Source organism: Cetorhinus maximus, chromosome 9 (assembly GCF_964194155.1).
Source record: "Cetorhinus maximus chromosome 9, sCetMax3.hap1.1, whole genome shotgun sequence".
Lineage (NCBI taxonomy): Eukaryota > Metazoa > Chordata > Chondrichthyes > Lamniformes > Cetorhinidae > Cetorhinus > Cetorhinus maximus.
Genome location: NC_135887.1, coordinates 54,486,382 through 54,511,127, shown reverse-complemented (window position 1 = coordinate 54,511,127; position 24,746 = coordinate 54,486,382). Strand labels below are relative to the sequence as shown.

The following is a 24,746-nucleotide window of genomic DNA, read 5'->3' as shown; positions in this document are numbered from 1 at the left end:
TCACTTTCCAGTTCAGCTCTTTTGTCCATGTTTGGAGCAAGGCTGTAATGAGGTCAGCAGATCCTGGCAGAACCCAAACTGAGCATCAGTGAGCAGGCTATTGCTGTGCAAGTGCCACTTGACGGCAGTGTCGACGACCTCTTCCATCACTTGGCCGATGATTGACAGCAGACTGTTGAGGTAGTAATTGGCCAGACTGGATTTGTCCTGCTTTTCATGGACAGGACTTACTTGGGCAATTTTCCACATAGTTAGATAGATGTTGAAGCTGCATTGTAGCTGAAACAGCTTGGCTAGGGTAGTTCTGGAGCACAAGTCCTCAGTACTACTGCTGGAATGTTGTCAGGGCCCACCCAGTGCCTTTAGCCATTTGTTGATATTGTTGAATTGGCTGAAGACTGGTATGCGATAAGAACGTCCCTTGTTGTTTTTAATATGTAGAAATCTATCGAACTCAGTCTTGAACATGGTCAACAACTGAGCATCCACAGCTCTCTGGAGCAGAGAATTCCAAAGATTCACTACCCTCTGAGTGAAGAAAGTCCTCCTCATCTCAGTCCTAAGCAACCTGCCCCTTATTCTGAGACTGTGCCCCCTGGTTCTCCCCTTCTATGGACTCCCCATCCAGGGGAGACAACCCTTCTGCAACTACCCTGTCGAGCCATGTAAGAATTGTGACATCAGTCGTCTCAATTTCTCTGCTCCTCTCACCCACTCTAACCTGTCTCTCTCTGAACTTGCTGCACTCCGTTCTCTCAGGTCCAACCCTGACATTGTCTTCAAACCTGCTGACAAGAGTGATGCTGCTGTTGTCTGGCGCACTGACCTCTACGTCGCAGAGGCTGAGCGTCAACTCGCAGACACTTCCTCCTACCTCCCCCTGGGCTATGACCCCACCACTGAACATCAAGCCATTGTTTCCAGGACTGTTACTGACCTCATCTCCTCTGGAGATCTTCCTTCCACAGCTTCCAACCTCATAGTCTCCCAACCTTGGTTGGCCCGCTTCTACCTCCTACCGAAAATCCACAAACAGGACTGTCCCGGCAGACCGATTGTATCAGCCTGTTCCTGCCCCACGGAACTCATTTCTTGCTATCTTGACTCCATTCTCTCTCCCCTTGTCCAGTCCTTTCCTCCTACATCCATGATTCCTCTGACACCCTACGTCATATCAACAATTACCAGTTCCCTGGCCCCAACCGCCTCCTCTTCACCATGGACATCCAATCCCTCTACACCTCCATCCCCCACCGGGATGGTCTGATGGCTCTCTGCTTCTTCCTCGAACAGAGGCCCGAACAATCCCCATCCACCACTACTCTCCTCCATCTGGCTGAACTTGTTCTCTCACTAAACAATTTCTCCTTAAACTCCTCTCACTTCCTCCAAATAAAAGGTGTGACTATGGGTACCCGCATGGGTCCCAGTTATGCCTGTCTCTTTATGGGTTATGTGGAACATTCCTTGTTCCAGTCCTACTCCGGCCCCCTCCCACAACTCTTTCTCCGGTACATCGATGATTGCTTCGGTGCTGCTTCATGCTCTCATCGGGACCTGGAAAAATTTATTAATTTTGCTTCCAATTTCCACCCCTCCATCATTTTCACATGGTCCATCTCTGACACTTCCCTTCCCTTCCTTGACCTCTCTGTCTCAATTTCTGGTGATAGACTGTCCACCAATATCCATTACAAGCCTACCGACTCCCACAGCTACCTCGACTACAGTTCCTCACACCCCGCTTCCTGTAAGGAGTCCATTCCATGCTCTCAGTTTCTTCACCTCCGTCGCATCTGTTCTGATGATGCCACTTTCAAAAACAGTTCCTCTGACATGTCTTCCTTCTTCCTTGACCGAGGTTTTCCACCCACGGTGGTTGACAGGGCCCTTAACCGTGTCCGGCCCATCTCCCGCGCATCCGCCCTCACACCTTCCTCTCCCTCCCAGAACCATGATAGGGTCCCCCTTGTCCTCACTTATCACCCCACCAGCCTCCGCATTCAAAGGATCATCCTCTGCCATTTCTGCCAACTCCAGCATGATGCCACCACCAAACACATCTTCCCTTCACCCCCCCCCCCGGTGGCATTCCGCAGTGATCGTTCCCTCTGGGACTCCCTGGTCCACTCCTCCATCACCCCCTACACCTCAACCCCCTCCCACGGCACCTTCCCATGCAACCGCAGAAGGTGCAACACCTGCCTGCCCTTACTTCCCCTCTCCTCACCGTCCAAGGGCCCAAACACTCCTTTCAAGTGAAGCAGCATTTCACTTGCACTTCCCTCAATTTAGTCTACTGCATTCACTGCTCCCAATGCGGTTTCCTCTACATTGGAAAGACCAAACGCAGACTGGGTGACTGCTTTGTGGAACACCTTCGGTCTGTCCGCAAGCATTACCCAGACCTCCCTGTCGCTTGCCATTTCAACACTCCACCCTGCTCTCATGCCCACATGTCCGTCCTTGGCATGCTGCATTGTTCCAGTGAAGCTCAACGCAAACTGGAGGAACAGCACCTCATCTTCCGACTAGGCACTTTAGAGCCTTCCAGACTGAATATTGAGTTCAACAATTTTAGATCATGAACTCTCTCCTCCATCCCCACCCCCTTTCCGATCCCCCTTTTTTCCAAATATTTATATAGATTTTTCTTTTCCCACCTATTTCCATTATTTTGAAATGTATTTCCATCCATTGTTTTATCTCTGCCTTTCAGCCTATTTTGATCCCTTCCCCCCACCCCACCCCCACTGGGGCTATCTGTCCCTTTATTATCACATTCCTTAGATAATATCACCAGCTTCAACACCTCTTTCTCCTTTTGTCTATGACATCTTTTGGTTATCTCCACCTATCACTGGCCCTCTATCCAGCTCTACCTGTCCCACCCCCTCTTAAACCAGCTTATATTTCACCTCTTTTCTATTTTTCCTTAGTTCTGTTGAAGAGTCATATGGACTCGAAACGTTAACTATGTTCCTCTCCGCAGATGCTGTCAGACCTGTTGAGTTTTTCCAGGTATTTTTGTTTTTGTTGAGAATTGTGTATGTTTGAATAAGATCACCTCTCATTCTTCTAAACTCCGGAGAATAAAGGCCCAGTCTATCTAACCTTTCCTCATAGGACAATCCCTCCGTCCCAGGAATTAGTTTGGTAAATCTTTGTTGCATTCCCTCTATGGCAAGTATAATTTTCCTTAGGTAAGGAGACTAAAACTGCACACAATACTCCAGATGCTCTATATAATTGCAGTAAGGCATCTTTACTCCTATACTCAAATCATCTTGTAATAAAGGCCAACATACCATTTGTTTTCTTAATTGCTTGCTGAAACTGCATATTAGCTTTCAGTGACTCATGAACAAGAACACCCAAGATCCTTTGAAGTTCAACACTTTCCAGTCTCTCACTATTTAAAAAATATTCTGTATTTCTGTTTTTCCTACCAAAGTGGTTAATCTCACATTTCTCCACACCGTATTCTATCTGCCAGATTTTTGCCCACTCGTTCAGCCTCTCCAAATCCCCTTGAAGCATCTTTACATCCTCCTCACAACTCACACTTCCACCTAGTTTTGTGTCATCTGCAAACTTGGAAACATTACATTTAATGCCCACATCCAAATCATTGTTATAGATTGTGAATAGCTGGGGCCCGTGCACTCATTCTTGCAGTGCTCCACTAGTCACAGCCTGCCAACCTGAAAATGACCCATTTATTCCTACTCTCTGTTTTTTGTCCCTTAATCAGTTCTCAATCCATGCAAGTATATTCCCCCAAAATCCATGTGCTGTAATTTTGTTTATGAACTACTTGTGTGGGACTGTATCAAAAGTTTTCTGAAATCTAAATGTACCACATCCACTAGTTCCCTCTTGTCTATTCTCCTAGCTACATCCTCAAAAAACTCTAACAGGTTTGTCAAATATGATTTCCTTTTCAAAAACCCATGTTGACTCTGCCCAATCCTGCCATTATTTTCTAAGCATCCTGTTATCACATCCCTTATAATAGATTCCAGCATTTTCCCTACAGGCTAATGCCTGATGTCAGGCTAACAGATCTGTAGTTCCCCATTTTCTCTCTCCCTCCTTTCTTAAATAGTGGGGTTACATTTGCCACCTTCCAAACTGTAGGAACCATTCCAGAGTCCATAGAATTTTGAAAGATAACCAGCAATGCATCTATTATCTCTACAGCTACCTCTTTCAACACTCTGGGATGTGGATCATCAGGTCCAGAGGATTTAGCAACTTTAAGAACCATTAATTTCTCTAGTACTTTTTTTTTACTGATATTAATATTTTTGCAATTCCTCATTTGTATTAGTCCCTTGGTTCTCCATTATTCCTGGGAGCTTTTTAGTATTTTCCCCCATGAAGACAGACACAAAGTATGTGTTTTGTTTCTCTGTCATTTCCTTATTCCATTATAAACTCTCCTGACTCCACTTGTAATGGACCATATTTGTTTTTGCTAATTGTTTCCTTTTTACATAACTTCAGAGGCTTTCTCAGTCTGTTTTTATATCTCTCGCTAGTTTACTCTCATATTCTATTTTCCCTTTCTTAATCTTTCTCTTGGTCCTCCTTTGCAGAATTCTAAATTGCCCCAATCCCCAGGCTTACCATTTTTTGGCAACTTTACACTTCTCTTTGATCTAATTCAATCCTTGATTTCTTTCGTTAACCACGGTTGGAGTACTTTCCTTGCTGAACATTCTTGGAATATATTTTTGTTGTAAACCCATTCACAAATGGATGTGGCAGGACTACAGAACTTTGATCTGATCCATTGGTTGTGGGATTGCTTATGGTGCTTCTGCTGTTTGGCATGCAAGTAGTTCTGTGTTGTAGCTTCACCAGGTTGGCACCTCATTTTTAGACGTGCCTGGTGCTGCTCCTGGCATGCTCTCCTGCACTCCTCTTTGTTTTCTTCTGAAGTCTGTTACTATCGTCTTCATTGTTTGCTACATTTCCAAGTTTTGTGAAATGATTTCATTTCAAACTATGAAATTATGCCCCATACACCCAAGTCCACATCATTAATATGTATCAAAGAGAGCAGTGGTCCTAACGCCTACCCTGGAATTACCATTCTTTCATACTTGCCTCCAATGTGAAAAACAACCATTCACCATTACTCTCTACTTTCTATAACTTGGCCAATTTCATATTCAGGGGCTTTTATTTTGTCAACAAGTCCATTTTTTGGTACTTTATTAAATGCATTTTTAAAGTCCATGTACACAACATCAACCACACTACCCTGATCAACTATCTCCCTTACTTTATCAAAGAACTCAATCAAGTTGGTTAAATACAATTTGTCTGACAAATCTGTGCTAGCTGCCATTTAGTGGGTTCAGAGCATTCCAAAGAAAATTGAAGTGTGACGTAATAGGAAAGAAAGTAAGTGATTGGTTGGTGAGCATTCTCTCTTTTTTTCATTTAAACTAGGGAATTTTAATTGGTGTAAGTATTACATCAATTGAAATAATAAGAATATAAGCACAAGCAGGACTAGGGTCATTAATTAAAAATTAAGAAAATAATTAATTAGTTAATTAAAACACAAAGATGGCAGGGTAAGTGATGTGCTGTAGCTGTAGTAAGTGGGTGCTGTGGGAGCCACAGCAACCACATCTGCAGTAAGTGTCTGCAGCTTGCGGAACTCGGGTTCAGAGTTAATGAGCTGGAGTTTGAGCATCGGACACTGCGATGCCTCAGGGAGGGGCAAGTTACCTGGACACTTTATCAGGAGGCAGTCATAGCCCTTATGCTAGGGTCTTCTGATTTGTTCCATGGTCAGAGACTGGAGGATGTGACTGTGAGTGAGGTAGGTATGAGGATTGAGAAAGTAGAACTGGAGAAGCCTCAGCCCTTCCAACTGTCCATCAAGTTAGAGGTTCTTGCAGCTTTATGGATGACAGCAAGGTGCATGAGCAAACTGACCATGTTGCAGGGAACCATTGAAACGTGGGCGTATGTAGGAATGTTGTGGTAGTAGGGGACCACATAGTCAAGGGGATAGACACAGTTCTCTGCAGCTGAGACCATGAGTCCAGGCAGTTGTGTTGCCTGCCTGGTGCTAGGGCTCAGAACATCAGCTCAGAGCAGGAGAGGAACTTGCAGTAGGAGGGAGAGGATCTAGTTGTTGTGGTTTACATGGGTACCAGCGACACAGGTAGGAAAGGGAAGAGGCTCTGCTTAGGGGTTATGAGCAGCTAGAGGCTAAATTAAAAAGCAGAACCAAAAAGGATTACTACCTGAGTCACAAGCAAATCGGCGTAGGGAAAGTAAGATTAGAGAACTGAATGCATGGCTCACAGTCTGGTGTGGGAGAAATAGGTTTCGATTCTTGGATGCTGGCACCAGTACAGGGTAAAGTGGAAACTGTATGGTTGAGACGGTCTTCACCTGAACCGTGGCGGGACCAGTGTTCTGGCAAGTCATATAACTAGGGCGATAAAGAGGACTTTAGACTAAATAATGGGGGACAAGGGATCAAGTAAGGAAAGATGTGATAATATAAAGAGAAAGGGCAACACTTTTAAATGACTCCACTGTGTCTATTTTTAAGAAGAATAAGGGGATGCACAGAGAGGAGACTGCACCAGAATGAGACATAGACCGAGTGTGAAGTTGGGAATTTGGTTCACATAGAAATTCAATGCAGAAGGGGAAAGAGAAGTTCCTTTTCCCAGCCTCCAGTAGCTGTAGAAGACACAAGTTACGTAACAGAAATAGAGAATATCGTAGCGGCAGCAGGGTGTAGCGACATGTGTAATGACAACCTGAGTGCAGCAGGAAGGGACAGAGCATACAAACTTAACAGTACACCAGCAGATAAGGCCAAAGTTTGCAAGAATGGTAAAAGGACAGAATTAAAAGTTCTGTATCTAAATACGAGCAGCATTCTTAACAAAACAGATGAATCAATAGCACAAAAAAAAAATATATATGACCTGATAGCCATTTCAGGGATGTGGTTGTTTTTAATTTGTTCATGGGATGTGGGCGTCGCTGGCTAAGCCAGCATTTATTGCCCATCCCTAATTGCCCTTGTTTAGAGGGCATTTTGAAGAGTCAACCACATTACTGTGGGCCTGGAGTCACATGTAGGCCAGACCAAGTAAGGACGGCAGATTTCCTTCCCTAAAGGACATTAGTGAACCAGATGGGTTTTTATGACAATCAGCAATGGTTTCATGGTCATCATTAGATTTTTAATTCCAGGTTTTTTTTATTGAATTCAAATTCCACCATCTGCCATGGTGGGATTCGAACTTGGGCACCCAGAGCATTACCCTGGGTCTTTGGATTACCAGTCCAGTTACAATACCACAATGTCACTGCCTCCTCCATAAGGTTAACCAAGGCTGAGACCTAAATATTCAATGGTATTTGACATTTTGGAAGGGTAGAAAGCTGGGAAAAGGTGCTGGTTAGTTCTGTTTATTAAGGATGACATCAGCACGGTCGTGAGAGATGACCTTAGTTGAGAAGATCAAGATGTAGAATCAGTTTGCATAGAGATAATAAATAGCAAAGGTATGAAGTCATTTTTGGGAGTAGTATATAGGCTCCCAAACAGTAGCTAGACTGTCGAACAGAGTACACAGAAGAAATAATGAGGGCTTTTAAGAAAGGTACTGAAATAAAATGGATGATTTTAATCTTTATATATATTGGATGACTCAGATTTGCAAAGGTAGCCTGGTGTGAGTTCATAGAGTGTACTCAGGACAATTTCTTAGAGCAGTATGTTCTAGTGCCAACCAGGCAGCAAGCTATTTTAGACCTGGTAATGCGCAACGAGACAGGATTAATTAATGACCTCATAGTAAGGGAGCCTTTAGGCAACAGTGATCATAACATGAGAGAATTTTACATATAGTTTGAGAGTGAGAAGATTGGGTCTAAGACTAGTGTCTTAAACTTGAAAAAGGAAATTACAAGAGTATGAGAACAGAGTTGGCAAAAGTGAACTGGGAAAATAGGTTAAAAAATAGGGCAGTAGAGAAACAATGGCAGACGTTTAAGAAGGTATTTCATAACTCTCAGAAAAGATATATTCCACTGAGAAAGTAAGACTCTATGAGAAGGATGTACCATCCATGGCTAACTAAGAAAGTTAAGGATAGTATAAAATTGAAAGAAAAAACATACAGTACTGCAAAGATTACAGATAGGTCAGAAGATTGAAGATATTTTAGAAACTAGCAAAAAATGACAAAAAAAGAGAGAAATTAGACTTTGAGAGAAAGCTAGCTAGAAATATAAAAACAGTTGGTAAGAGTTTCTACAAGTATTTAAAAAGAAGAGTAACGAAAGTGAGTGTTGCTCCTTCAGAAGATGAGACTTGGGAATTAATAATGGGAAACAAGGAATTGATGGAAACATTGAACAGGTCTTTTGTGCCTGCCTTCACTGTAGAAAAATCAAGAGATAAAAGAGAGGGAGGAACTTAAAACAATCACAATGATTAGGGAAAGGGTACTTGGAAAACTATTAGAATGAAAGGTTGACAAGTCCCCTGGACCTGATGGCCTTCATGCTAGGGTCTTAAAAGAAGTGGCTACAGAAATAGTATATGCATTGTTTGTGATCTTCCAAAATTCCTAAATTCTGGAAAGGTCCCAGCAGATTGGCAAATTGCTAATGTAGCACCTCTCCTCAAGAAAGGAGGGAGACAGAAAGCAGGAAACAATAGGCCAGTTAGCCTAACATCTATCATTGGGAAAATGATATAATCCATTATTAAGCAGGTAATAGCAGGATATTCATAATGGGATCAAGCAGAGTCAACATGGTTTTGTGAAAGGGAAATCATGGTTAACTAATTTATTGGAATTCCTTGAGGAAGCAACAAGCAAGGTGGATAAAGGGGAACCTGCAGATGTGATGTATTCAGATTTCCAAAGGGCATTCAATGAGGTGCCACATCAAAGGTTACCACACAAAATAAGGGCTCATGGGGCAGAATATTGAGCTCGACGGATGGGTGCGTACCCAACTCGGCCGAGCTTAAAATGACGCGCGATGACGTTGGGCGAGCGTCCTGACATCATCATGTAGTCCTCTGATATTTCATTCGGCAGGTGCACGCCGGGGTCGGCAGTGTGCCCACTGACAATTAAAAGGCCTATTAAGGCCGTGAAAAAAGTAATTAATTTCAAATTTACCCTGCTTGTCCAACTTTACAGGTGAAAATACCAAGCGGCCTTTGCACTTTTTAGGAAACCTCATCCACAGACAGGATTAAGTTTCTAAAGCAAATAAAATTAAAATAAAAGTTTCACACTTGAATCAAAAACATGTCCCTGCTCATGTGACAGAGTCACATGAGGGGACATGTTTTATGACATTTTTATTCTCGTCATTATTTTTTTTTAAACAGCGCTTCATCCTCCTGAAGCTCCGTGCCTCAGGAAGATTGAAGTGCTCTTTCGCGCGCATGTGCAAAGTTCGCACTCGGTCCGCTCGCCCTCCTCCTCCTGCCTGCACAGGCAGTGCTCAACTCTGCTGCTCGGGTTCCACGCTAGGTTGGCCTTAATTGGCCTGCCTGCGTAAAATCATGGTGCGGTGCTGTTCGCGGGGGCGGTCGGCTTCCTGACCGCTGCTGAGCACTCCTGCCAAGGGCAAAATTCTGCCCATGGTGTAGAGGGTAACATATTAGCATGAATAGAAGATTGGTTTGCTAACAGGAAGCAGAGAGCATGGATAAATGGGTCATTTATGGATAGGCAGGCTGTTAATAGTGGAGTGTCTCAGGGATCAGTGCTTGGTCCTCAACTACATACAATTCATGTCAATGACTTGGATGAAGGGACCACATATATGGTAGCTAAATGTGCTAATGACACAAAGATAGTTAGGAAAGTAAGGTGTCAGGAGGACGTAAAGAGTCTACAAAGGGATTTAGATAGGTTAAGTGAGTGGGCAAAGACTTGGCAGATGGAGTATGATGTAGGAAAATGTGGACTTGTCCACTTTGGCAGGCAGAACAGCAAAACACTGTAATGTTTGAATGGAGAGAGACTGCAGAACTCTATGGTACAGAGGGATCTGGGTGTCCTGGCACATGAATAACAAAATGTTGTTACACGGGTGCAGCAAGTGAGTAAGAAGGCAATTGGAATATAGGTGTTAATTGCAAGAGGAATTGAGTATAATAGTAGGGAAGTGTTGCTACAGCTGTACAGGGCCTTAGTTAGACCTCATCCGGGTACTGTGTCCAGTTCTAGTCTCCGTACTTAAGAAAGCATGTAATTACATTAGAAGCTGTTCAGAGAAGGTTCACTTGATTGATTCCTGGGATGAAGGACTTATGAAGAAAGGTTGAGCAGGTTTGGCCTACACCCACTGGAGTTTAGAAGAATGAGAGGTGATCTTATTGAAATATATAAGATCCTGAGGGCACTTGACAGGGTGGGTTCTGAGAGGATCCTCCCCCTTGTGGGGGAGTCTAGAACAAGGGAAATAGTTTAAAAAAACAGGAGTCTCCCATTTAAGTCTGAGATAAGAATTTTTTTCTCTCAGGGTCGTTAGTCTTTGGAACTCTCTTCCTCAGAAAAAGGTGGATGCTGGGTCATTGAATACATTTAATGCTGAGTTATATAGATTTTTGATTGACAAGGGGGTCAAGGGTTGTGGAGGGCAGACAGGGAAGTTGAGTTGAGACCACAGCAGGATCAGCCATGATCTTATTGAATGGCAAACAGGCTCAAAGAGCTGAATGGCCTACTTCTGCTCCTAATTCTTGTGTTTTTATCTTCTTGTTTGTTCTTATATTCATTTTCTCTACTGCCTCCTCATTTACTGTTACATTGACAACATCCTTTTCTCTAGTGAAGACAGATGCAAAGTATTCATTTAGCAAAATACTATGGACGCTGGAAATAAGAAATAAGAACAAAAAATACTGGAGAAAACTCAACTGGCCAGGCAGCACCTGTGGAGGGAAACAGAGTTAACATTTCAAGTTAATGAATTTTGTCAGAACCAAAGAAAGATAGAAATGTAAGAGTTTTTAAACCAATGGAGGGGGAGGGGTTAGGAATAACAAAGGAGAAGGTCTGTAATAGGGTGGAGGGCAGGAGAGATTAAATAACAAAAGATTTCATGATGTAACAGCCGATGAGAGTGTGAATGGGGATAGTAAAGAAATAAAGTAAATAAATAAAGTTTATTTTAGTTTTATCAACTTGTCACACTTCCAAAGATTCGAGTATCTGAACTCTCATGTCACTCTGCTCCTCAACTCCTTTTAAAGTTTTACCATTTAATTCACATTTCCTCTCTCTATTCTTCCTCACAAAATGAATCCCCTTACATTTCTCCACATTAAAATTCATCTGCCATTAATCTGCCTGAACTACTAACTTATTCCTGACTTTCTTGAGGTCCACTTCATCTAACCATCTCCCTATTTTTGTCACTAAAAACAAATGCAAAATACTGCAGGTGCTGAAAATCTGAAAGTAAAACAGAAAATGCTGAAAATACTCAGCAGGTCTGGCAGCATCTGTGAAGTGAGAAACATGGTTCACGTTTCAGGTCAAGGTTTTTTCTTCAGAACAGTTTTAGTTCTGAAAAAAGGGCGTTGACCTGAAATGTTAGCTCTGGCCCAGACCTTCTGTGGAGTGGTAATCACCTTTCCACTTATCCAATTCGGGTGGTGCTGCCACATTTCTCCAGACTTCCAACCCGGGCCTGGTGAGAGACGTGCAGCGCAGCAGCTCCCTGAGTCCTTCCAGTGCAGGGCAGCAGCATTGGGGGAAGTGAAGCCACCTCCCCTGCCGTAAACCGGGTAAGTTTAAAGATTCCAGCCAGTTCGACAGGAGAGAAGGTAAGTGTGTAAGGTAAGTGGATAGGATGGATCAGGGTGGAGTTGGGTGGTCAGGGGGCTGGTTGGGCGGTAGTCACGGAGGTGTGGTGGGTAGTTGGGGTGTGGGGGTGTAGTCAGGAGGGTGGGGAGGTGGTCAGTGGCAGGAGGTCGATATGGTGGTTAGGGGTGGAGGGTTGGGTGGGTAGTTGGGGGGTGTTTGGGAGGTGGGGTGGTCAAAGTGTTGGGAGGTGGTTGGGAGGTGAGTTAGAAGTGGTTTTAATCCATCTAGGTTTTCCTGGGTGACTATTCTGGTAAGAGGGTCGGAACCATCCGAAGTCTCTTATTTAATTTGGAGTATCGGATGGTTCCAGGTGCAGGGTAATTGCACAATGGAAGCTTAAACTTCCTGGGCAATTCCTGTGCAGTCCTTGTGTGGGGACTTCCAGGGGGTGCACCAGCGCATTTCCTGGGGCACCTGCACAGTATGATCCCTGAAAACTGTCTCTACAGATGCTGCCAGACCTGCTGAGTATTTCCAGCATTCTGATTTTATTCCCTATTTTTGTGCTGTTTGCAATTTTGATACACCTCTATACCCAAATCCAGGTTGTTTTTATATACATTGTGAAGAACAATGGTCCTAGCACTGACCCCTGGGGATATCACCAGTTACTTGCCTCCAGTCTGAAAATTAGACATTAATCATTGCCTATCCATTAACCAGCTTCCTCACCATGCTGCCACATTCCCTTTAATACCTTATTATTATTATTATTATTATTATTTATTATCTGATTGGAATAATGAATCTTTGCAGGAAAAACCTAACAGTTTTGCAGTAATTAACCCAGTGCAGCAACAGGAAGAGAGGCAGGAGATTTTACAACAGCAGTTTGCATAGCCCCCAACTGATAGTTCTGTAACAAGGTCACTGATTTTTCAATCCTAGACTATAAACATTGCACCTCATTTGCACCATAATAGAATTGAACAGCACAGAAAAAAATCAAACAGTGTAAAAAATCAAACACATGCACAGAGTACAATATTTATTTTTATGTTCATTGTAGGTTGATTTTGAATGAGAAGTTTTATGAGAGGCCGGTATACTACTTGAAGACGTAAAAACAATAGTTGCAGATCCTCTGAGGGTGGCAGCACTGTTGGGTATCGCTCAGTTCCCTCTGTTCTCCCACACTGCACAGAGTAAATTCTTCATGGGCAGCTGCATAAAAACAGTGATAGCTGATCAGACTCTGTTTTGCATTCTGCTCAATTTGCTTTTCCATTGACTATGGACAAACTGTCTGTCACAGGTATCGGATCAGTGAGACTGCTGTCTGACCATTGACAGCAGAAAGGATCAGTAGATGGTCCCCTCTGACGGGATGCACAGTGACACTGGTGGAAATAGCACAGATTTTAGGGGTAATCTGCATTACCACAAGGACAGAAGAAATAGGAGCAGGGGTAGGCCATTTGGCTCCTCAAGCCTTCTCCACTATTCAATAAGATCATGGCTGATCTGATTGTGGCTGTAAGTTCACTTTCCTCCATGACCCTGGACTCCTTTGTTGATCAAAAATCTTTCAGTCACAAAACTGGCCAGACAGCAGGGAAGTGGTGAAAGAGGCAAAGTAGAATGAGAAACATGGAATGGATTTGAATGAAAGCGCAATGTCTAAGATGTTAACCTGAACAGGGATTTACTCTCCATTAAGACAGTCTGGGTTGATCTTTACTATAACACCACAAGGTCCACTTAGAAAAGGACTGTTTGCTCAGTGTCTGAACTTTGTTGGATCTTTTGATGTAATCAGTGACACACAATAACCTGATCATTTCTTTAACAGTCTACAAAGCCCAGAGTCAGCATCCCACTTTCTGCAATCATTAAGGTCAGGACCACGATGCCACTAGAAATGCCGGATAAAGACAACACGTTTGTGCTGAAGGTGAGCGTGTGATGTGGGCTCAGGGGTGATTGTGCGATCAGCCAGTGGCTGCCACAAGTAACAATGCACACCTTTTACTATTGATCATTGCATAAGTATTGATTCTTCTTGGCATTGCTCAGGAACTTTTCTTTCAATGTACATTTAGAGCATTGTGTTTTGTAGTATATATATTTAACTATTTTTGACCTGTGCCTACATTGGCTTATCTGCCAAGAAATCAGATCACAGCTGGAATCTCTTCATGGTTTGGGCGCGCACAGATATCAGGCACCTGTGATGTCTGCTTCTTAAAGGCAGCTAGCACCTCTTAAAAAGAAGGTATGTTCTTGCTGCAGACAGCAAAACAGTTCTGAGTGAAGATATGCCTGAAGCAACTAGTGAGAGAGCACCAAGATTTTCTAATGCTGTCTTGGAGGACTGGTGCTGGAATTGGACAGAGGAAGTAATATCCTCTTCCACACAGAGGATAGGAAACCCTCTAGGCATCAACGTAGGAAACAGTGGGAAGAAATTGCAGAGCATATGTGAATAGCAGAAGCTTTGCTCCCAGGACATTGCTGCAACGTCCAAAGGAATGATCTAACTAGCATTGTTAAGGTAATACTCTTACTCCCTACTCACAGTTGCACCATTTTACAGCCTCAGTAATCTCAAGATTCTCAGCACTCAAAAGACTCCCCTCCCCACTACACTTCACTTACCTACATTCATTGCGCCACACATTGCTCCTCATGCTCACACACTCAACACCACTTCAACCCTCACATAGGTCAACCCTTGCCCTTCTCTTTCATTTCAGCTACTGAGAATGTAGAAGCTCCTCTGCTAAGGGAGGAAGAAGCATGGTCACTTGGTCCGACTCTAGCAAACACCAGCTCAGATATTGACACCACACAGAGTTTAGAACCTAGGTTAGAGAAGGTATTTGCAAATGGTGCTTTTCAGGACAAATGCTCTGGAGCTATGCAGGGAAGGGTGCAGGACACTGCAGCTGCCAGCTTACACAGACAGAGTCATACTTTAGCCTTGCTGCAGAGAATGCACATGCTGACTTCGAGGCCCAGGCTACTGAAGAATACTGATATACCAGGAACTGCCAAGTGCTCTAGGCAGCCTATACACCATGAGCTTATACATCATGTTGTGTAGAATTGAGGATTGCAGCTCCAACTTATCTCAAGGCTTTGTGAGGAACATGGAGACCCAGTTCAATGTAGAGCAAGCGGTCAGTTCCATTAACATGACAGTAGCACCACCAGTTTACAGTATCTGCTGGCAGCTCTGACAACAGCCATGCAACATATGTAATTTTTTTTTTAAATGAAAAGGTGTGAGTCTTTGTGTGAGTTTGGTGAATCTGTGTTTGTGTGTGTGTGTGTAAACATGCGTGTTTCATTGTGATTATGGGTGTCTGTGTGTATCTATATGTGTGTGTGTTTGTGGTATATGTGATGTCATGGATAAGAGGGGAAACCAGGGAATTATAGACCAGTTAGCTTAACATCTGTTGTCAGAAATTACTAGAATTTATAATTAAGAATAGGGTGGATGAACATCTTGAAAATTTTCAGCTAATTAGAGAGAGCTTACATGGATTTGGAAAGGGTAGCCATACTTGAAGTCTTACTTAGACTTAGAGCTTTCAGGTGCCTAGTGACACATGAGGCAGACAGAGCATGTGCTTATGTCTATTACCATAGCTAGTTTTTCCTGGAACAGGTTGCTAGCCTGTCGCCAGAGGCTCCACATCAAGCATGGCTAACCAGGGGATTCTCCCGTTTGCCATAGGCATATTGAAACAATTTACAGGTTGATAGTCAACCTGTTTGTCCACATCGTCAGAGTGAGACTTGAACCCAGGGCTTCTGGCTCAGAGGCAGGGATGGTGCCCACTACACCACAAGACCTCCCCATACTTAATGAACCTGAAGGATTTTTTTGAAGAGGTCACTGAAGTACTGGAGAGGGGAGTGTCTATCAATGTTATTTATATGGACTTGTAGAAGGCATTTGATAAAGTCCCTCATAAGAGACTGTTAGTTTAAGTTGAAGCCGATGGAACTGAAGGCAAATTATTCAGCTGGTTAGGAAATTAGCTGAGTGGAAGGAGACAGAGAGGAGGGATAATGAGCAGGTACTCAAATTGGTAGGTTGTGACTAGTGGTGTTCCACAAGAATCTATGTTGGGGCCTCAACTACTCACTATATTCATTAATGACTAGGTAATGAGATAGAAAGTATTACAATCCCGTATAGACTGATAACTTTTAAAAGAAAGGGTTGGAAGAAAACCGTTAGACAAGATCTCACTTTTTAAAATTTCTTTTAAAAACTTTTACTGTAACAGGCCAACTAAAATCAACAAAGCTCAAACATTAATTGATAGGTGAAGGATTTTTCAAATGCAAAGGTAAATTTCACTTTAAATAGTCAATACAACAAAGATATTCCTCATGTAGTTACAAGCACTCGCAATACTTCCCGCACAATTGTGGCACCACATGCAATCTCACAGTCTTTCCAATTCACTTCCCGCTCAATCATTTTGGCCCTAGGGTGGCATTGACCAGCAGCCGTATTCCATCAAGGGTCCGTGGACACAGTCAACATTGACAAAGCATATGTCTATGAACCCTCTCTCATTCGGGTCACAACAGTCCTGATGGCACAGAATCCCAGAAACTCCCTTCTCCCAATGTCTTAAATTGTTTGGTTGACTCTGGCAAAATGGAGACAGTAGTAGTGGATCTGGTCCAGTCCACAATCCCCTATTCTCCCTGCCTTCAGCTCTCTGTCCTTTCCATCTGTATAACACATACAGTAACACAGTCCCTGCTCAATTCTTAGAGCCCTGTTTCAACACCAGGATCTGTTCTGAACTGCCTCCCACAAGACAGGCTGAAACCCGACACCATTGCAATTAGCTTTCTATTTATTTTCTGTTTCATCACCATAGCAACTTCAGGTCACATGGGCATTTCTTGGAACCTAATGATGACATAACCAAGAAACCACTTGCCTCCTCCTCCGAATACACCCCAAGTTTTGCTTTGGCCTTAAAGGGGACATTGCGCAAAAATAAAATATAGGCTTTTCCCAAAGCACATGGGTCTTCACAAAAGCCAAATACCCAAATTTACTGATGAGACAAAGATAGGTAGCATTGTAAGCAGTGTAAGAACATAGGAATGTAGGAGTGACAGGAAGAAAGTGCAGATCAAAGCATAAAATTACAAAGATATACCAACAGATTAAGTGAAAGGAACTATTGGCAAATGGATTTCAATGCATTCAAATGTGAGGCCATCCACTTTGGACCTAAAATGGTTGGAACAGTGTACTTTCTAAATGGCTAAAGGGTAGAAACTATGGAAGTTCATAGAATTTATGGGCCCAGGTATGTAAATCCTTAAAATGCCATGAATGGGTACAAAAAAAGTAAAAAGGCTAATGGGATTATGGCTTTTATATCTAGGGGACTGGAATACAAGGAGGTAGAAGTCATGCTTAGCTACGCAAAGCCATGGTTAGACCACACCTGGAGTTTCTGTGAGCAGTTCTGGGCACCAAACCTTAGGAAGCATTAATTTGCCTTTGAGGGTAGATTTGTCAGAATTATATCTGGGCCGAGATTTTCATGCCTCCATCCATGTCAAACTGGAAGCCAGGGAGATTTGAAAATGGTAGGCACGCTCCAAATCTGGAATTCCTGTCCCCATTCCCAATGTGTATAATTTTTATGATGCCAGGGTAAGGGTGAAAATAGTGAGCCCACACTCAGCAATCCCACCTTGGCCTACTCCATTGAAGAGTTGGGCAATTTAGACACTGCCCCCCACCACCCCCACTGCTATTTTACAGAGTCAGGCTCATTTTGGGAAGAGATGTGGTTCACAGCACCTCAGGGGAGTCACGAACCTTAGACAGAATTTTACGGCCCCATTGAGGCTGGGCGGGCCTGTAAGATGCGACGAGCCATTCAAAATTCCACTGACTGGCGGGGACGGAAAATCCTGCCAACGAGCGGGGCTGTAAAATTCCGCCCATAGTTTGGATTCTGAAAAATTTTGACAGGTAAGTTTATAAGGTCTCACCCATGCATCCCCATCCTCCAAGTCCCTCATATCTCCCTGTCCCATCCATGCCCTCTCATATCTCCCATGCCCCCTCCATGCCCAACATGCTTTTGCCATATGCCTTCCATGCCCCCCTGATTCCTCCATGTCTACTTTTCCATTAAGTGCTATGTACAGAACCAATTAGTTATAATAACATTGGCAATTCTTTGAAATGCTCAGGTTAAACAAAATCACAAATCTCTTTTGAAATAAACTGCTGTTCTTACAACCTTATAAAAGTGTCACTCAGACACAGCCATGCATAGTATCAATAACAAAAGCTTCATCCTACTTCACATCTCTTAACCTTGTTCAAATAAATGTACGGACATTGAAAAACAACACCAAAGAAACATCAACTTATTATAGCCTCATAAAGATGTCAATCAATCAAATTAATCAAAACACTCCCCTTCCACTGTATAAGCAGACCCCTGCTGGGCTGACTGCATTAGTGAATCATGGAACTCAGCCAAACTTTCATAATAAGTTCATCTTGCAACTGTATAAACAGAAACAGATTGCCAGACTCCATTTCTCCAGATGACCTCATTATGAATGTATGGCTGAACTCCATGACTCATTCATGCTGTCAGCTCAGCAGGGGTGTGTTCACACAGGTTGACAATTTTATAAGGTTGAAAGAGCAGCATTTATTTTCAAAGGAGATTTTTAAATGTATTTTTTTCATGAATATTTCAAAGAATTGCCACTGTTATTATATGGCTCATTGGTGAGTGGGCATGGAGCATGCAGAGGCCATGGAAGGTGTATGGAAGGGTGGGCATGGAGGGGGCATGAGAGATATGAGGGTGGATGGAGGTGGCATGGGGGCTATGAGGGGGCACGGAGGGTGGGTGGGTGAGGGCTAGAGGGCTTTTACTATAACTGGGCCAAAGTCCCAAAGAACCAAGGTGATCCTTGTAACCAGCCTGCCATGGCACTCATTCGCCTCCGTGACCCCCTCTGAGCTGCCTCCGGAGGTGGCAGGCTCACCTCCAACACATCCCCCCTTCCCCGACATGAAAATACAAGTAGGCAGGGGCCTTTTTAAAGGAGATGTGTCTGCCTGATCGGGAAGTTTCCGTCTCAACCTTCCCGCTTCCTTGATGGAAATCTGGCCTCTGGTCTCCAAGGGTTAAGTTATGAGGAGAGATTAAACAAACTAGGATTGTATTCCCTGGGATTTCAAAGATTAAGGGATGATTTGATGTAAGTTTTAAAGATATTAAAGGGAAAAAATAGGGTAGATTTGGAGGAACTATTTCTGTTGGTTGGTAGTCTGAGACTAGGGGGCATAGTCTAAAGGTTAGAGTCAGGTCTTTCAGAAATGTAATTAGGGAACACTTCTTCATGCAAAGAGGTAGAAATTTTGAACTCTGTTCTTCAAATGGTAACTTCTTCTTATCGTGTCCATGGACAGTCTATACATGGCCCAGCCAGAACTGGACACATTTTTGCGCCTTGGTGTAATTATGAATGCATGTCAACTACTGGTGATGGTTGAAAGACATATGCTGTACTACAGTATATTGAAATTGCTGGATTTGTAACAGTAGTATATATTTTTTTTTTCATTTTTTCTCTGGAGAAGTTTTAATCCAGTGGCAGTGGAATTTAGACGTTAATTGTATTCAGCTTGTAATTGGTGGGAGGAGATTAATGTCACTAACATTCTAAAATGCTTTTTTGAAGCTACTTTTATGTATATTAAAAGAAATTGGTGTTGAATTTGGTGCAAGATCTGCAACAGTGCAGGGTTCCTCTAGCGATAGGCATTGCAGGAGATGTTGCATAGTCTGTGGCTCAGTTCCACATTCACAAGTTGCCAGGCTGGTTGTATATCCCCATTTGCTTAGTGACACCTTTGAATGACCTATACCAGTCCTAAGTCTGTTAAGGCACTTCCAGGTTGCCCAGTTGCAATTAGCTCCTGGGGAAAGGCTTTCATCTGGTAGAATTTCCATCGCTGGGTGTTGTTCGAGACTGGCGAGCCGGTTTTTCCACAAGGCGATGCGGGCTTCAGATGGGGTTGATTGTAATGGAACAACACTGTTCATGAAGCTCTTCCTTGACTTTAGGCGAATGGGTGCAGGTATATGACCATGTAGAGGGTGCCTCTCATCTGATGTTTGACAGAGTCGCTCTTTCTTGCTGGCTTCCGTTCCTCTTATATCAGGGGGAGCGATACCTGCCAGGATATATAGGTTGTTGGTGTTTGTTGGTTTTAAACAACCTGTGATAAGTCGGCAGCTTGCATTCAGAACGGCATCCATCTTCTTAGCATGAGTAGATCTTTCCCATGCAGGGCAGGCGTATAACCGGTAACTGATGCTAGATCAATTGTTAAGTTTAAAACTGAGATTGAGAGATTTTTGTTAGCCAAGGGTATTAAGAGACACAGGTCAAAGGACATAGATCAGCTATTGAAACCATGGAAATTTAACTCACAGAAAGTGGCCATTCAGCCCATTGTGTCTGTGCCAACTGACAAGGAACCATCCATTCTCCAGCTCTTGCTCCATATCCTTGCAGGTTATGATACTCAAAATGCATATCCAAGTACATTTTAAATGTTTCTGCCTCAACCACCATTTAAGAAATTGAGCTCCAGATCCCCAACACCCTCTGGGTGAAAAAAATTCCCCTTGAATCCTCTCCAAACCTCCTACTACTTACCCTCAATCTATGCCATCTGGTTATGCACCCCGAACCAAGGAGAAGAGGGCCTTCCTATCTACACTAACTACCCCTCATAATTTTATACACTTCAATTAGGTCCCCCCTCAGCCTCCTCTGATCCAAAGAAACCAGGCCAACCTATCCAATCTTTGTTCATAACTAAAATTTTCCTGTTCAGGCAATATCCTCATTAATCTCTTCTGTACCTTCTCTAGTGCAATCTCATCTTTCTGATAGTATGGTGACCAGAACTGTATGCAGTACTCTAGCTGTGGCCTAACTAGTGTTTTATACAGTTCCAGCATAACCTCTCAACTTTTGTATTCTACGCCTCGGCTAATTAAGGCATGTATCTTATACGCCTTCTTATCTACCTGTCCAGCCACCTTCAGAGATCTGTGGACATGCACTTCATGGTCCCTCTGTTCCTCTACACTTCTCAGTATCCTACCATTTATTGTGTATTCCCTTGCCATGTTAGCCTTCCCCAAATGCATTATCTCATATTTCTCTGGACTGAACTCCATTTTCCACTGCTCTGATCATCTGACTGATCCCTTGATACCTTCCTGCAGTCTAAAGCTTTCTTCTTCATCAGCAAGTACATGGCCAATTTTTGTATTGTCTGCAAACTTCTTAATCATGTCCCTAACATTCAAGTCCAAATCACTGATATATACCATGAACAGCAAGGGACCCAGTACTGAACCCAGTGAAACTCCACTGGAAACAGCCTTCCAGTCACAAAAACACCCACTGATCATTACACTTTGCTTCCTGCCACTGAGCCAATTTTGGATATACTGTGGAGAAACTCCCCTGCTCCAAACAAGTCTACTTCTCTTCTAAAAATGTTACTCTTAGCTACACAAAGAATAGAATAAAATCAAAGTCTTATACATAAAAAATAAGGATCCAACGTATGACTTAAATTGAGGACTGAATGACATCTGTAAGTGTTAGTCCAATTGACCTACTTTACCTGAAGACTATACTTGCTCTTGACGAACACCACAGAGACTGACTAGTAATAGATACATATTTGATGTCTTGTGATTGCTCAGCAACTTCTTCACATCCTCCTCCTAGCGCAGAGCTACAGGCCTAAGTGCTCACTATGATTTCTAAATGGATTGCTTTCCGATTATTTAAAAAATCTCCTTTAAGTGTGTCCACCTTAAACATACACTCAATCAAAGGGCTCTCAATTCCTATTGGATCATTTACACTTGGAGACATGACTCAATGTTGAGAGGGAGCTCTATCAAATTCATCCCATGCAACAGGATGATTTCACATTCCCAGCTCAGGACCATGTCAACACAATACTGGCCTTTTACATTAAATCACACTCTCTGCAATGCTATCAATGGTCTGAATCTGTGCACACTGGGCTATTCCTAACCCAGGGGTACTGGGGCTAGTTGCAGAACCCTCTACCAGCACCTACTCAGATCATCTAACTCAGTAATATCAGGGATTAAATCTGAGAGTGTTTGGACGGTATGGTTCAATTACTCACTGCCTGAGCCATTAGAGTTGAACCTTTTTTAAAAAAGTATTAAATAAGAATTTCTGCTTCTGTGTGTGTCTGCGTGTGTACAGTCAGCCACTACCCTTCTAGGAGCACTGTAATTGGCTGCAGGCAAGGGTTTCCTGACTTTGTCTGTTTATAATTAAGAGTCTGCTCGATTTCCTGGCAAGGGTCAATTAATGCTGCATTTAGTGGTCCCTGTTGGGAAGAATTTTTTTGCAATCTCAATCTTTCATCCACAATCAGTATAAAGAGACCACTGAAATTATTTTTAAAAACACAACAGGCCTTAATCAAAGTACCTGGGTTGAACATTTTAACAACATACTTCCAGCTGTTTTTAAGCACTCCAATTTGTTTAACTTTGCCATTCAAGTTTTTATGTATTTCTTCCTTTTTTCTGTCAAGCTTAACACAATATTTGCTTGAAATGTTCAGTAAAAAATGAAAGTTGTCTTGTTAGCATATTCTTCCAGGACTCTCCTCTCCTGACCTGATTACAACCTTGGTCAAAACTTGGACAAAACAGCTGAATTCCAGAGGTTAGGTGAGAGTGACTGCCTTGCCATCAATGTAGTATTTGACCATGTGTGGCATCAAGGAACCCTAGCAAAACTGGCGTCAATGGCAATCATGGGGAAAACTCTCCGGTGGTTGGTGTCATACCTAGCACAAAGGAGGATGGTTGTGGTTGTTGGAGGTTAATCATCTCAGTACTGGAACATTGCACCATGAGTTCCACAGGATAGTGTCCTAGGCCCAACCATCTTCAGCTGCTTCATTATTGACCTTCCCTCCATCATAAGGTCAGAAGTAGGGATGTTCACTGATGATTGCACAAAGTTTAGAACCATTCACAATTCCTCAGAGACTGAAGGGATGGGCATAATTTTTTTTTATTCATTCATGAGTTGTAGGTGTCACTGGCTGGGCCAGGATTTATTGCCCATCCTAATTGCCCTTGAGGAGGTGGTGCTGAGTTGCCTTCTTGAACCGCTGCAGTCCATGCGGTGTAGGTAACCCACAGTGCTGTTAGGGAGGGACTTCCAGGATTTTTACCTGGCAACAGTGGGGGAACAGCGATATATTTCCAAGTCAGGATGATGAGTGACTTGGAGGGGAATTTCCAGGAGGTGTTGTTCCCATGTACCTGCCGCCCTTGTCTTTCTGGATGGTAGTGGTCGTGGGTTTGGAAGGTGCTGTCTAAGGAGCCTTGGTGAGTTCGTGCAGTGCATCTTGTAGATGGTACACACCACTGCCACTGTGCGTCGGTAGTGGAGGGAGTGGATGTGAATGGGGTGCCAATCAAGTGGGCTGCTTTGTCCTGGATGGTGTTGAGCTTCTTGAGTGTTGTTGGAGCTGCACTCATCCAGGCAAGTGGGGAGTATTCCATCACACTCCTGACTTGTGCCTTGTAGATGGTGGACAGGCTTTGGAGAGTCAGGATGTGAGTTACTTGCCACAGGATTCCTAGGGCAGAATTTTCAGTTTTGGCGGGTGGGCACGGTCGGCGGTCCGTTCCCCAGCCAATCCCAGACCCATCGACCGCGAATTCACACTGGCTGGCCGATTAACAGCCAGCCATCGTGAAGTACATGCTGAAAGGCTTAGTGCTGCCGGGTTGGGGATGGGAGGAGGGCAAGCGCTGAAGTCAGCCCGGGTGCGGGTGAGTGCTCATAGAAAGCTCCCTGAAGGCAGAGAGCTGCCTCAGGAAGCTGAAGACATGAGCAACCTAAAATAAAGGTCACAGCAACCGGAAAAAATTGTCCAAGCTTCATCACCAATCACCTGAAAATATAGCCAATGAAAATGCTGTCCACAGAAATTTATTTTTATTTTAATTTATCACAGAAACCTCATCCCGCCCGTGGATGAGGTTTCCTGAATAATGCAAAGGCTGCCTGGCCGATTCGCCCGCCGTAACGTTGGACGGGCAACAAAAATCTCTGTTAATTACACCGTTAATTGGTTTAATTGTCCTCTTAATTGTCGGTGGGCACGATTCCAAGTTTAACGTGCGCTCGCTGACCGAAATATCGTGCAAGTGCGCAATGATGTCGGGACGCTCACCCAATGTCATCATGCGCTACTTCAAGCTCGAGCGGGTCGAGCACTCACCCACCCACTCAACAAAAAATTCTGTCCCTAGCTTTTGACCTGCTCTTGTAGCCACAGTATTTATATGGCTAGTCCAGTTCAGTTTGTAGTCAATGGTAACAATGGTAACTCCCAGGATGTTGACAGTGGGGTTTCAGCGATGCTAATGCCATTGAATGTCAAGGGTGGATGGTTGGATTTTCTCTTGTTGATGATGGTCACTGCCTGGCACTTGTGTGGCACAAATGTTACTTGTTACTTGTCAGCCCAGCCCGGATATTGTCCAGGTCTTGCTGCATTTGGACATGGGCTGCTTCAGTGTCTGAGGAGTCGCGAATGTTGCTGAACATTGTGCAATCATCAGCAGAGATTCCACCCCCGATTCCCGCTGACTCCAGTTTTGCTAGGGCTCCTTGATGCCATATTCGGTCAAATGTTGCCTTGACTTCAAGGGCAGTCACTCTCACCTCATTTCTGGAGTTCTGCTCTTTTGTCCATGTTTGAACCAAGGCTGTAATAAG

The 24,746-nt window shown here is 43.4% G+C and overlaps 1 protein-coding gene across 4 annotated transcripts in view; it reads left to right on the top strand.

The window, feature by feature from the left end:
• sh2b2 (SH2B adaptor protein 2) overlaps window positions 1-24,746 on the top strand; it is a 117,767-nt gene that overhangs the window by 38,833 nt on the left and 54,188 nt on the right. For all 4 annotated transcript variants that reach the window (XM_078548752.1, XM_078548750.1, XM_078548751.1 and 1 more), the window contains exon 3: window positions 13,690-13,791. In XM_078548752.1, coding sequence (XP_078404878.1) covers window positions 13,690-13,791 — 102 coding nt within the window. The remainder of the gene's footprint in view (window positions 1-13,689; window positions 13,792-24,746) is intronic.